The 13,622-nt window shown below is 40.3% G+C and overlaps 1 protein-coding gene across 1 annotated transcript in view; it reads right to left on the reverse strand.

Annotated features, from left to right (window-relative positions):
* The window catches only part of LOC109913300 (nuclear factor 1 C-type-like), a 74,016-nt gene that overhangs the window by 26,635 nt on the left and 33,759 nt on the right, over nt 1-13,622 (reverse strand). The window contains exons 4-5 of the mRNA XM_048613912.1: nt 12,798-12,921; nt 8,425-8,549 (exon numbers count right to left, since the gene is read on the reverse strand). Of these exons, the coding sequence (XP_048469869.1) occupies nt 8,425-8,549; nt 12,798-12,921 (249 nt within the window). The remainder of the gene's footprint in view (nt 1-8,424; nt 8,550-12,797; nt 12,922-13,622) is intronic.

Consider the following 13,622-nt stretch of genomic DNA (forward strand, 5'->3'; position numbering starts at 1 on the left):
CTGAAATGCACTGCCGAGAAGTATACTAGAAGCAGAGCTAACTGAGGTATTCTGGAGGGCATGGGATGATGTTTCTATTCAAGTAATGTGGAAGGAAATATGAAAGAGTAGATAAATAGTACTAATTTGTAATCCTCATTGGAAGCCAGTGGGCCAAATGCCTTCCACGTGCACTTCGACAATTTTGTGATACGAAGGTTCTGTATCTAGATCTGTTGATTCTAAAACTACTTGTTAGCCAAAATTGTTAAAATCAGTCTTTTGAAGTTGGGGGAATAGAATTTAAGGTATACTGGGCCAATGATGTAGGTGAGAACAAGTATTACTCCACTGTGACCAATGTACTTAGAGTTGCCAGAGAGGCACTTGTTTAGGAAAATGATAGTTGCCGAAGTGTCATCATTTGTAGGCCACTGGGTAGTTACAGATTTAAAAATGCAGTGATACCAAGTAGCATGAGGAACATAGCTTACTTAAAATGTGTGTAGAGATTGTTGGAAGCGAATGATTGATGTAAGTGAGATTGCCTTGTCAGGAATTAAAATGATACAAAACAGCATGCGAGGTGACAAGACCATGGATGGCTGAATATGAGAAGGAGGATTATATGGAGGAAGAGATTTGAAAGGGAGAGGGAGGTAGTAAACACAAAACTAAGCATTGAACTGGAGGTTGAAGCTACCGATGATGAGAACTGGCTCAGTACAGCAGCTGAGGGAAATAGAAAAGATATTTCAATGAATATTTGGATGTGTTATTTGGTAATACACAAGAAGGGTTTAAATCAGATATATCTATTTTGGAACAAGGTCAAAGGGTGAAATGTTGCCACAGTGTAGGGAATTGACCAAAATGTGATTTTAGAGATTCCAGCTCTATTAGGACAGGTTTCTTGACTTAGAATCATTGAATTTCATGGTACAAAAGGAGGGCATTCGAACCATCATTTCTGTACCGATTCCTGAAAGAGCTACCCAGCAAGTCCCATTTTCCAGCCGTACCTCTGTAGCCATCTAAATTCTTCACTTTCAAATAAATATCCAGCTCTCTTTTGCAGGTTCCGATCGAATCTGCCTCCACCTCGCTCCCAGGCATTGCAATCTGAATCCAAACAACTGTCCAAGTAAAGAGTCTCTCCTCATCTCACTTATAACTCTCTTGCTGACAGTATTGAGATTACAATCCCTAGTTACTGACGTGCTGAGTGATTAGAACCAGTTGACCTCATTGACTACGAGGTCATTGATTGGAGTTGTTAACCCAGGCCAGTCAGGAAAGCCCTGACTGACTAATATAACCAGGAGATGAGAATCTCCTCTTTCAGGCGACTGCCTCTGAGCCAGTGTACTGTGCACAAGTAAATGAAGGGTGACTTGGTGAAGGGATACCAGCCTCTGCGCAGTTATTTCAGTGCAGCAAGAGAAAAAGGGATATGCCTGGTGAACATTTGCTTGCTACAATGTAGGTGAGAACAAGTATTATTCCACTGTGACCAATGTATTTAGAGTTGCTGGAGAGGCAATTGTTTAGTAAATTGATAGTTGCTGAAGTGTCATCATTTGTAGGCCACTGGGTAGTTACAGATTTAAAAATGGAGTCATCTCTGAGTTGGGGTAAGCATTTCTGCCATCATACCTTTATTTAGGGAGCTTGACTCATTTGATCACAGCTGTCAAAGACTGGGCCAATTACGTGGAAAGAATGCAGTTTTTTCCTGGGCAAATAACATTGGGAGCAGATAAAAAGCAATGATTTTTCTGCCTGCTTGCATACCCACAGCACTCTTGGTTATAAGGGGCTTAACTTCCCCAGAGGCAGCAGACACTAAAATCTAGAGCTGACGAAGCTGCTTAAGGAATATTATGACTCCAAGCCTCCTCTAATTCTGAGACACTATTGGATCTATTCATCTGTTAGAGAACCGGGGAAATGGTCTCCACATTACCAAAAGGATGTAGATGCTTTGGTGAGGGTGCAGAGGAGGTTCACCAGGATGTTGCCTGGTATGGAGGGCGCTAGCTATGAAGAGAGGTTGAGTAGATTAGGATTGTTTACAGTAGAAAGACGGAAGTTGAGGGGGGACCTGATTGAGGTCTACAAAATCATGAGAGGTATAGACAGGGAGGATAGCAAGAAGCTTTTTCTCAGAGAGGGGGACTCAATTACTAGGGGTCACGATTTCAAGGTGAGAGGGGAAAAGTTTAAGGGAAATATGCGTGGAAAGTTTTTTACACAGAGTGTGGTGGGTGCCGGGAATGCGTTGCTAGCGGAGGTGGTAGAGGCGGGCACGATAGCGTCATTTCAGATGTATCTAGACAGAAACATGAATGGGCAGGGAGCAGAGGGATACAGATCCTTGGAAAATAGGCGACAGGTTTAGATAGAGGATCTGGATCGGCGCAGGCTTGGAGGGCTGAAGGGCCTGTTCCTGTGCTGTAATTTTCTTTGTTCTTGTTCTTTGACTCCATCTGAAACACCACCTAAATGACCGAACTGCTAGTGTTCTTTCTTAATATCTTATTCTTTACTTCAGCATTGATTATGGTCTGTTGTTACTTGATTGAAGCACGCCGGAATATTTTTAGCACGTTAAAGATGTTATTTACATGCAAGATTTGTTAGTCCAAAAAATTCAGTCAGGCCTAAGCAAATAATTCATACTATCATGCCCTTCAGCCTCCATTTGAATTCCAGGAAATACTGTGTTTTTTTGGCTCAATGACTTCTCAACAGATGGTCATTTCCCAAAATTTTTTATTTTTGTTCTCTTCTAAGTTAGCTGCATGCTGCTTAAATATCCAGCAAGACCTTAGAATGGAACTGTGTCCTTTCTTTAAAACAGTCAGCATGTGACAATTAGGAGGGAGAGATGCCAAAAAGTTGATGTGAATAGTGGCAGACTCAGAAATAGGCATTCATAAAAGCAATCATATCTAGACCTCTGAGTATAAAATTATTTTACACCAAACATTCCCACTCACTTCCATTCACAATTGTTTTCATCCAACATTACTTTTAAGGCCATGATCCATCAATTGAATTCACCAAGAACATTAGAGCAGAGTTTCCTCATTTACTAATCTTGAAAATAGCATCAATCAGGCAGAGCGCACCTAAAAATGTATGCCACCAAATATTAATTGAAATTGCTTTCACTTGCAGTCTGGACCATTTACACAGGCCTTCTTCTGGACTGCTCCACCTCTGGTAGGGTTGAATTCTTTGAATCATACAGTAAAGAGACCCTTTGGCCCATCAAGTCTATACCACTCAGTTACATGAAATCTACACCAGTACCTTGCACTAATTTCCAGCATTGGGCCCATAGCCTTGAATGGTAGGACACTTCAAGTATTCAAGGAAGTATTTTTTAAAGTTTGTGCGGTTACCTGACTCAATTAACCCCCCAGGCAGTATATTTCAAAAAATCTTTTCCTCAAATCCCCTCTAAACCTCCTGTCTTTCACCTTAAAATTATGCTCCCTTGTGTTTGACGCTTTGACTATGGGGAACAGTTGATTTTTATTCACCCTGTCGTGACTCTCGTAATCTTATACACCTCCAACACGTCCTCATTAAATCTTCTCTGCTCCAAAGGGAATAACCTGGGCTTACCCAGCCTCTCTTCAAAGCTGAAGTGTTGCATTCCAAGCAACATCCTGGTGAATTTCCTCTGCATGTCCTCCAGTGCAATTATAACTCCTGGAAATGGTGAGGAAAAACTTTGCCCCTAAAGCCATTCAAGTGGAACTTTTCTGCACCTTCTCTCTGATTTCATTAAATTATAGAACAGCACATCACAGAAAGAGGCTATTTAGCCCATCCAGTCTACACTAGCTCTTTTAAGAAGTAATCTATTTAGCTTCTCTTTCCATATAGCACTAAAATGTATTATCCTGCAAATATTAATCTAATTCTGTTATAGTCATAGAGGCATACAGCACTGAAACAGGGCCTTCAGCCCACCTCATCCATGCTGACCAGGTTTCCTAAACTGAACTAGTTCCATTTGGTTGCGTTTGGCCCATATCCTTCTGAACTTTTTCTATCCATATACCTGTCGAAATGTCTTTTAAAATTTGTAATTGTACTTGCTTCTATCACTTCGTCTGGCAGTTCATTTCATGTATGCACTACCCTCTGTGTGAAAATGTTGCCCTTCAGGTGCATTTTAAATCTTTTCCTTTTCACCTTAAATCTATGCCCTCTAGTTTTGGACTTCCCTAACCTGGGAAAAAGACCTTGGCTATTCACCTTAATCTCTGCCTCTCATGACTTTATAAACCTCTATAGGGTCACCCCTCAACCTCCTATGCCCAGGGTACAAAGTCACAGCCTATCCATTCTCTTTTTATAACTCAAATCTTCCAGGCTTGGTAACATCCTTGTAAATCATTTTTGCACCCTTCCTGTTTAATAACATCCTTCCTATAGCACGGCAACAGGAATTGTACAGAGTATTTCGAATGTGACTTTACTGATCACAAACAAAAACAAAAATTGCTGTAAAATCTCAGCAGGTCTGGCAATATCCGTGGAGAGAAATCAGAGTTAACGTTTTGGATCTGTGGACTCTTCTTCAGAACTGATGGTGGCTATGAAAACGTTGTTTCTCGTGCAGAAGATAGGGTGGGGGAGGGGGTAGGGAGAAAACAATTGATACAGATGGAGCCCAAAGAAAAAGAACAGTTGGACAGACAGAGAGGTGGATAACAGTCAGCCTAAGTCAATGAATAGCTGGGAACGGAGATTATTAGTGGCTAACAATAGATAGTATGTAATAGCAGACCATGTAATAACAAGGCTTGGTGTGTGGGGGTTGGGATAAGAACATGGGAGAAGGTGCCTCAAGCCCTAAAATTGTTGATCTTGGTATTGAGTTCAGAAGGCTGTAGAGTTCCCAAGTGGAAAATGAGGTGCTTTTCTTCCAGCTTGTGCTGAGCTTTGCTCAAACACTGCAGAAAGCCTGACAGAGAGATGTTGGCCAGGGAACAGGGTGGTGTGTTAAAGTTACAGGCAACTGGAAGCTCAGGGTCCTTTTTGCAGACAGAACAAATGTGTTCTGCGAAGCAGTCACCCAGTCTACGCCTTGTTTCCCCAGTGTAGAGGAGACCACATTGTGAGCAGTGAATGGGACTAGTAAATGGGACTAGTTCAGATTAGGAAATCTGGTCAGCATGGGTGAGTTGGGCTGAAGGGTCTGTTTCCATGCCGTATTGCCTCTATGATTGTAACATAATTGGATTAATATTTGAAGGAGAAAACATTTTAGTGCGATATGGGAAGAGGGGAAGCGCTGCTTCACCTAAAAGATGTGTTTGGGGCCTTAGATACTGAGGAGGGAGTTACACCTTCTGCAGTTGCAGGGCAAGGTGCCATGCAGCTGTTCCTTTAAAATTGTATTCTTTGATATGCAATGTGTTTTCTTCATTCCTCTCTCCAAAATGCATCAGTCACACTGAACATGACTGAACTGCATCTGTCATGAGTCTGCCCAATCCACCAGCCTATTTCCTCCTGAAGTTTATTACTATCTTCCTCACTGTTAGAGTCGTAGAATTCCTATAGTGCAGAAGCAGGCCATTTGATCCATTGAGCCCACACCAAGGAGGAAAACGCAGCATTCGGACGAAACCCACACAGACACAGGGAGAATGTGCAAACTCCATACAGACAGTCACCAGAGGCTAGAATTGAACCTGGGTCCCTGGTGCTGTGAGGCAGCAGTACTGTGCCACTGTGCTACCCCTTATACACAGCTGTTAATTACACCTCCAAGTTTTGAGTCATCTGCAAATTTCAAAGCAAGCAATATCTGGACATAGGAATCGCAATGTATTTCTCCTTACAGTTTGAAAGACTGCCACTCACCACATCTCTGTTTTCTTTCTCTTCACCAATGTTGTATCCATTTTGCTGTATTGAACCTCTCGGCTTATTTTTGCTTCAGCCTATTGGCTTAAATTTTGCTGATAGATCTAATATATGGTAATTTATCAACACCTTCTGAAATCCATATACACAACATTCCAGCACTCTCCTCAACCACCTGTTTCTTAAAACGTTTAACTTAATCTCTTCCTATTTTCCTCCCTCTTTCAACTTAGAAACCTTGAAAATCCTAGGATAACACAAAAGAGTTCAGACCCAGATCTCTGCTCCTTTCCCTTTGGTTTGGGACTGGAGCTGAATTAAAACTGTTCTTTTACACTGAGTAAATCTGGCACATTTTTTTGTAGACATCAACATGATTTGGAAATATAATTGTGTGCTAAATCTTCTGCTTCTTTAGTTTTTCAATTTACATTCCACTAATAACAGAATAACAATGTTGTAATACAAATATTTGCAAAGCCTATAATTTTTCTGCACTTTAATAAAATCACATCCAACAAAACATATCTTGGTAAGCAAGTTCTATATTTATCTGACCCTTTGTGCTTATACACAAGAGCATCGCATTTCTCATGCTGTTAGTTCTTGCAGAGAAAATTGTGGTATTATATAGAGAACCACACATGAAAATGAAGACATAGAACCACATAAGAAAACTGAAGCCTCCATCACCAGAATTTGCAGCAGCAGCTGGAGTAAATCAACTGAGGTCAATGAAGCAAAGGCACAATGAAGTTCAACATTTTCATGGACCACCCTACTTGCATTTTACAAACAGCTTCTTTCAGATTTTCTTTTTGGAGCAATTCTGAACACACTTCAATAACCTACTCAGAAACATAGCCTCATATTAGCAGAGAGCCACCTGAATGTTAACAGAACAGAGACCACAGATATTCCTGGCCTACACTATGCACCACAAGATATGCTTTACGTAATATGAATTGCAAACTATTGATTATGACTCTTGATAAAATTGAAAGTTGGTCACAAAACAGGAACTGAACCGAGTGACAAATATCAGTACAATTTTATTATCCCAGTTAGCCGCACGAAACAAGTGTTTAGCTTCTCATATGGTTAATAATGATCAGAATGTCAATTAAAGTACTCCACAAACTGAGCAGAGCAGTTCTTGGCCCTCCACCATTTTGTGATTGTTGATCCTAAGCTTAATTTCAAACCCTGTATCCTTGAGGTCACACAAACCATCAATGTCAACTTGTATAGAATCTCAAACAATATTTGCTACTTTCAGACTCAACTATTCCAACAGTCCTGTCGTTTGTTTTTCATCTTGTACAGGCTTAACTTATTTAATTGGCTGCAGTGCCTTTTCATCCATCAAATCCTAGTCACCCATCCTTGCCCTAGTTATTTAAATTTACAAGATTCTCAATACTGTTTAAAACCCTTCTGGCATCAGTAGTGCTAACCTCTCCTGACTGCCATTAACTCTTACTTGTCCAACCTACCTTCCTTCATCACATGATTCATGCCAGAGCTACCTTGGTCCCAAACACTGGAATTCCTTCACTAAACTCTCACACTGCTGCTCCTTTAAAACTCTTCAGAAATTCCACTCATCATCCATCAGCATCCATTTATTTTCTTTGTATTGATAGAATCACACTGAATATAAAATCGTATACTAAAGAGACCCTTCAGTCAATTGAGTCTTTTGTGAAGGACTTTGAAGTGTGGCCAATGTCCATTGTTGTTTGGAAATGGTAAGTTTCATATAAATTGTGGACAAGAGAGGAGTCAGTACTATTGCAGTGTCTCAATGATACAGAGACTAGGATAACTCAACAGCCTTTCCTTTATTCTTCCATCTTGCATGCTTATTCTATCTCCTACTTTTCATTTTGTCTGTCTGACTGCATCATTCCTCATGAGCTTCTGATGTGGGTAGACCAATGAAGGAAGGACTTAGCAAAAAGAAAGTCAGCAATTTTCCAGAAGCTCTCCCAATCCCCATCTACAACATTAGTTGGGGTTCAACAGGAACGAATGGCCACTCATAGTATTTCTATGAGATCTCCACGGAGTAGTCAAACTTACAGCAGCACATTGGCAAACCCTTAACCAAAATTTTCCTTGTAAGCGTTTCTGTCAGAGAAGGAAACTCAGGTAATCCCTTCCTAGGCTCCCTGAGCTCAGTCTGACAAGCAGTTATGTACATTGACCCTTTGGGCAAAGAACAGTGCACAGCATAATGGGAATTAAAACAGATGGAGGAAATAGCTTGCAAAGTGAGAGCATAGGAAAATTTAAAGGGTACTTATTCCAAAGTTTCACTAATTACATAAATAAAAGCACACTCTATACTAGTTCATACCCTCATATTGCAAGACATGTCTCCAAGAATACATATTTACCTAAGCAAAACATTCATGTTCAAACTGGTCCTATCGCAAAGCAACTAGAGTTCAGTTTAACATCAGAACATTTTGAAAGGTCTCAAAGGACAACTTATTGTAAACTTCCCCAGAGGAAGAACCCTGAAGAATCAATTTCAGTACTCACCTCCTTCCATTTCCTCCTGCCAGTTCCTACTGCTGCTTGCAGGTGAGCTTGGTGAAGGGTAAAACTCCCCACCTGGACTAGTGTCAATATCATCTTCCATTGAACCAGATTTGTGTCTTTTACTTCTGTTGAGGAAGAAAGACTCTCTTACATGTTGAATATAAAAAAGATCATGCCATATTTTTTAATTTGCCTTTTTTTTTACCCCAATGAGAAGTCGTCTGAAAATTCTGAAGAGGTTTGACAAGGGGAGATGACAAGAAGCCATTCACCTGTCTGGGGAACACAAGTTGGGGCACAATCGTAGGATAAAGAGTTGATCATTCAGGACTGAGATTCAGGGAGTTTTACACTCAGAAGGTTATGGACTTTACCCTATCACAGAGGACAAGGGAAGCACCATACTCAATATACTCAAAGCTGAGACATATAGACTTTTGACGTCACATAAAATCAAGGATTATAGGGAGTTGATGGGACAATTAAATTGAGGAAGAGAATCAGCTATGATCATACTGAATAGTAGAACAGGTTCAAGAGTTCAAATGCTCTACTCCTGCTCCCATTTTTTATGTTCTTAATTACACAACAATCTCCTTCAGCAGCAAGAAAATAAAGGACCCAACAATTCATCACGTTGTAATGCAGCAGATTCTATGCTTTACTAAAGGCAATGCCATGAGAGATATGTTGATGCATTGTTTTGTGATAAGACAAGAATTCTAACAATGAGTATCACACTACATTCATCCAATCTTACCAATTACAAGTAAGTTCAATATTTCTGTTTGTAGCAGTTTGGCACAGAAGTGTTTAAGGCCTACCCTGCCTTCGGTAGATTTACTGTCGGTGATAAGAGGATGTAATTGTAATTTCTCCCTTTCTCCTTTGGAGGTAATTCAATAGCAATTTTGTGACTGTCAGGGGATTAACCTATTTTTCTAATCAACCTGCTCAGAGATGTTATTCTCTGACATGTCTGGAGCAGGTGGGACTTGAACTCAGGCCTCCCCGTCCAGGAGTGGGGACACTACCATTGTGCCATAACAGGGCCGCAACTTTCTAATCAACCAGAACAGAGATGTCATTACATATGCCTGGAGCAGGTGGGACCTGAACTTGGATCTCCTAGCTCAGAGGTAGAGACAGTGCCATTGAACCAAAGAGCTCAGGGGTTTAATTCATTCAGAGAAGTGAAGAAACTTAAATAGTGTAACTGGGGAAACTATTGAGCAATATTTAATGGAGGTGAATGGGGGTCTCACCAGAGACTTTACTTTTGGGAAGGCCAACTAAATTAAGTACCAAACAAGCACTTAACTGGACAGTGGCTGACATTCCCCAGGTTCAAGGACCCTGGAGATGGAAATCCCATCTTTCATGTGCTGCCACCTGGTAGGCTAGTAGCTGTACATTGCGAGGTAGTTCCAGTGGGAGAGGTGGCTGCTGCTGTGGATACAATACCCACCAGGACTGACCCAGGATTGCTAAAAGACTCTGGCCACAGATTAGTGATGGGTGCCCAGCAGACAGCATGGCAGAAGGTTCAGCATTAACAGCAGGAGGTTTAGCTCTCAGCAGGCACCCTCATTCCTCTCAATCAGGCAGTCAGTGCCTTTGAACTCCTGGCAGGTGGCCTCATTGCTCAATATAGATGCTCAATGCAAAATACTGGGTAAATGTCCAGCAGACAATCAGCAAAAAAAAAATCATTCTGAATGGAAGAGCAGGTTTGAGAGGTCATATGTTCCATTTCTGCTCTATGACAGCAATGTCCTGCAATATACAAATAAATATTGTTTTTTTTAAATTGGATAAAAGTCCAGTAAATGCAAGACTAGAGTGGCACTAAGCTATTATTCTGTGGAAATCACAGATGACTGATTTACACCAATTTCATACTATAACTTCATGACATGAGAATTGCTAGCAGCATTTTTACTGCTTCCGTGATGCCACTGTCAAAATGCTCCACCACTCATTCAGAGAACAGCACCGCACAAAAAGAACAGCTCACACTAGTTTCCTGAATTTACATGACACATATCTGGTATTGATTTATGTCCAACAGTATGGTGGACCAAAGCCACTTGGTAAAGCATAACTGAAGTTTTCAGAGTTTGAATGAAATGTGGAAACATAATTCCTACTGAGGACTGAAATCTTCCTGTGATGTCATGTTTGGGCTCCAACAAACCGGATACTCTGCCAGTCCACATCTTCAGAAGGGCTAAGCACCCTGCATAGCTGAACATAACCTTGTGACACCTAATATTGGAAGAGGATGAGGATGAAGAGGAGCAGAAGGGGCTTTGAGAATGAGATGCTACGGCACATGATAAAAACCTTTTAACCTCTATTGCCCAGGGCACATCTGTACTTGTTTTATGCCAATTTTTACACTGTTGTAGCTGTCACAGGGATATGTCCACTTGCAAGATCAGTGCAAAGATAGGCAATTTTTGTGTAGGTGCAATTCAGCAAATTCAAAACAATGCAAGCCTGACATGGGACTGATTTCCAGATCGTGAAATCAGACTTGTGTGGTCATTTTCTTATTTTCCACCCAAGATGCTGGGAAATTTTCCACTAATATCTCAGCTATGTTTTTAAGATTAACTGTTAGACAGCCAGTGATAAATTGCAGAATATTGAATTCTAGACCACTGCAACATTGAACAGATGGTTGGTGTTGAGTTACAATGCAGCATTCAATTGAGTGATTCCAATTGCTCTAGTGGTTTCTGATTGCAAGCAGAAACGAAAGATCCAATTAATGTCTCAAATTTGCTGATAACTGAGTACAACATTTTCGAGTTTTGCTCTAGCTTTCCTTGCCATCATACAGCATTCCTGATAAATGCAAAATTCATGGGAGAGATGAAAGATAATACTGTTCCATGACTTGCAGGTGCATGGCAACATGAGATTTGATGAGATTTGTTTTTGATTCAAACCACAATAAAGTACTGCAGCAAAAATATTTATGATTAAATTCAACACAGCACTGAGAGAACGTAAACACATGGGGGTGGAAATCTAGATCCGGCATTGGGAACACCTTCATAGTAAGTGCGGAGGAGGGACCGCAGAATGGAGTGGAATCTAGTTCCACTGAGATTCTGGACTGTTCAGAATAGGTTGGGAAATTCTAATGGGGGTTCCCACCAGTGCAGCCTCCACCTGCTCCCCCATAAGAAGGGGATGTAGCTTGGGGAGTTCCCACGGCTCACAAATAAATTCCACATAGCTGCCTTTTTTGCATAATCGCATTCAGAAAAGACAACCAATACAGTGGAAGTCCATTATAATGCGTTTTGATGCAAATTCGCCTGTAGTTGCGGGGGGTCTCATAGCTCCCAAAAGAGATAAAACAATACTTAAATCCTCCTTTTGCTAGTTAAAAATAGGCGACGCTGTTTTATGAACATGGTCCAGCAAAACAGCTAAAACACTGTTTCAATTTCTGCACCTCAAAATCTGTAAATGAACGTTCACTATATATTCAAACTCCTATTTACTGACTGATATGTGCAGAAGAAAAAACGATCTAAGTGTGAAACAATAGGGAAATTGTCAGCTACAGCATAATAAGGCCACAAATTCAGCAATGCACATGACCAAGGCTGCACATTTTCAGGTCAGAGCTCATTAAAGTTTAGTTGATGAAATGGGGAAACAAAAAGAGGTGCTCTCTGAAGCTTGCTAGATCCAGGTGGTAGAACATTGATGGCTTCCACATTCAATCCAACAGCAGATGGGGCCATTATGGTTGGGGGAGAGTGGCTGTGGATCCTACGGATAGCAAGAATGACTGCTGATTAGGTGACTCGCTGTCTAGTACCACTGGCAATGGCAAGTTCATTTATAAGTTGAAATTGCAAATGAGGCCCTTTTAGAGATGGGAGACTCCAAATTGTATTATTAAACAATCTTGTCCTTGTTTTATGTATTTCAAGGCTGGACTGAAATCAGATGGCCAAATATGAATCTAAGAAGCCCGTCGAATATTCTTCTGTCAGGCAAAAATTTGGTAGCAAGCGTTTGAAAGTCCCGCTTCTGATATCTCAAGGAAACCAGCAATCCTAATAGTCTGATGATAAACAATGGCATAATAAATATTTCAGTTAGGCAGAAGAAGCAGCTGTGCACATTCTATAACTACTCTTTGTACTCTACATCTTATTGTATTGACAGCATTGGAATTTACTTAATGATCAGAAGCTCGAATAAACAGTAAATTTAAAAGGGAAGCATTGGAACTGTGTATATTTTTAACTTTTCTGAGAAAGCCATGGCCCCATTTATTAGAAAAGTCCTGCGGTGTAGTCTATTTATAGTCCCTCGTGGGTTATACAGTTTCAGTCACATACCCGCTCGATGAGCTACTTGGCAAAGTTCTCCTCATCCCTGCACTTGGTGGGTTCAAATCATAGGCCAAGTGACCTTGTAATTCTCCAAGAGAGAAGTTCGGCCCTGTTCCTGTCACAATGGGAGCTAAAAATTAAAGAAATCAAAACGTTTCGTTAAAATTTGTAACCAATCTTAGATTTAACTTTCTTTACAGGTCTGTTTGCATCTCTAAATTGGAAGTTCAGTTTTTATACCCTAATTACCATGCTGCTCTAACAACAACTAAATACAAATAAGTTTGATGATCTAAATTCAAAAGTTGACATTTCTTTCAAAACATTTACAAAAATATGTTTTAAAAAGTATGCTTTAAACATAGTATCTACTGAGAGATAATTTATAATGTTCTCTTGTTAGGATTCTCATAAATTAAATCTCTCAAAATTTTTAACTTTCTCCATCTAACATCACTTCCTAAGCTTGATTTATTTGTTACGCTGTACCCTGCTATGTGCAGTAATGACATCTGTTGTGTCCCAATGTCCATCAACAGAAAGAGATGCACCATTTCCCTCCCCTCCATGTAGGCAGTCGTTGAGTCAGCACCTTTGTCAAGAACTTCCGACAAACTTACATCACACTAAGGTATTAGTCACAAGAACTGTCTCTGTATTCTATCGTAAAGCCAGATACTTAATTTTTTGTGACATTTTAAATACATAATGAATTTGCATTAGTCCATCCAAAGGACTGCTAAGGGCAAATGATGCTAGAGGTTGAATTAAAAATCAGTAACATAACTGCTTGTTTATTTATTTTTCTAACAAGTTGAGGTAGACCTTTAA

The sequence above is a fragment of the Rhincodon typus genome, chromosome 29 (assembly GCF_021869965.1).
Source record: "Rhincodon typus isolate 14 chromosome 29, sRhiTyp1.1, whole genome shotgun sequence".
NCBI lineage: Eukaryota > Metazoa > Chordata > Chondrichthyes > Orectolobiformes > Rhincodontidae > Rhincodon > Rhincodon typus.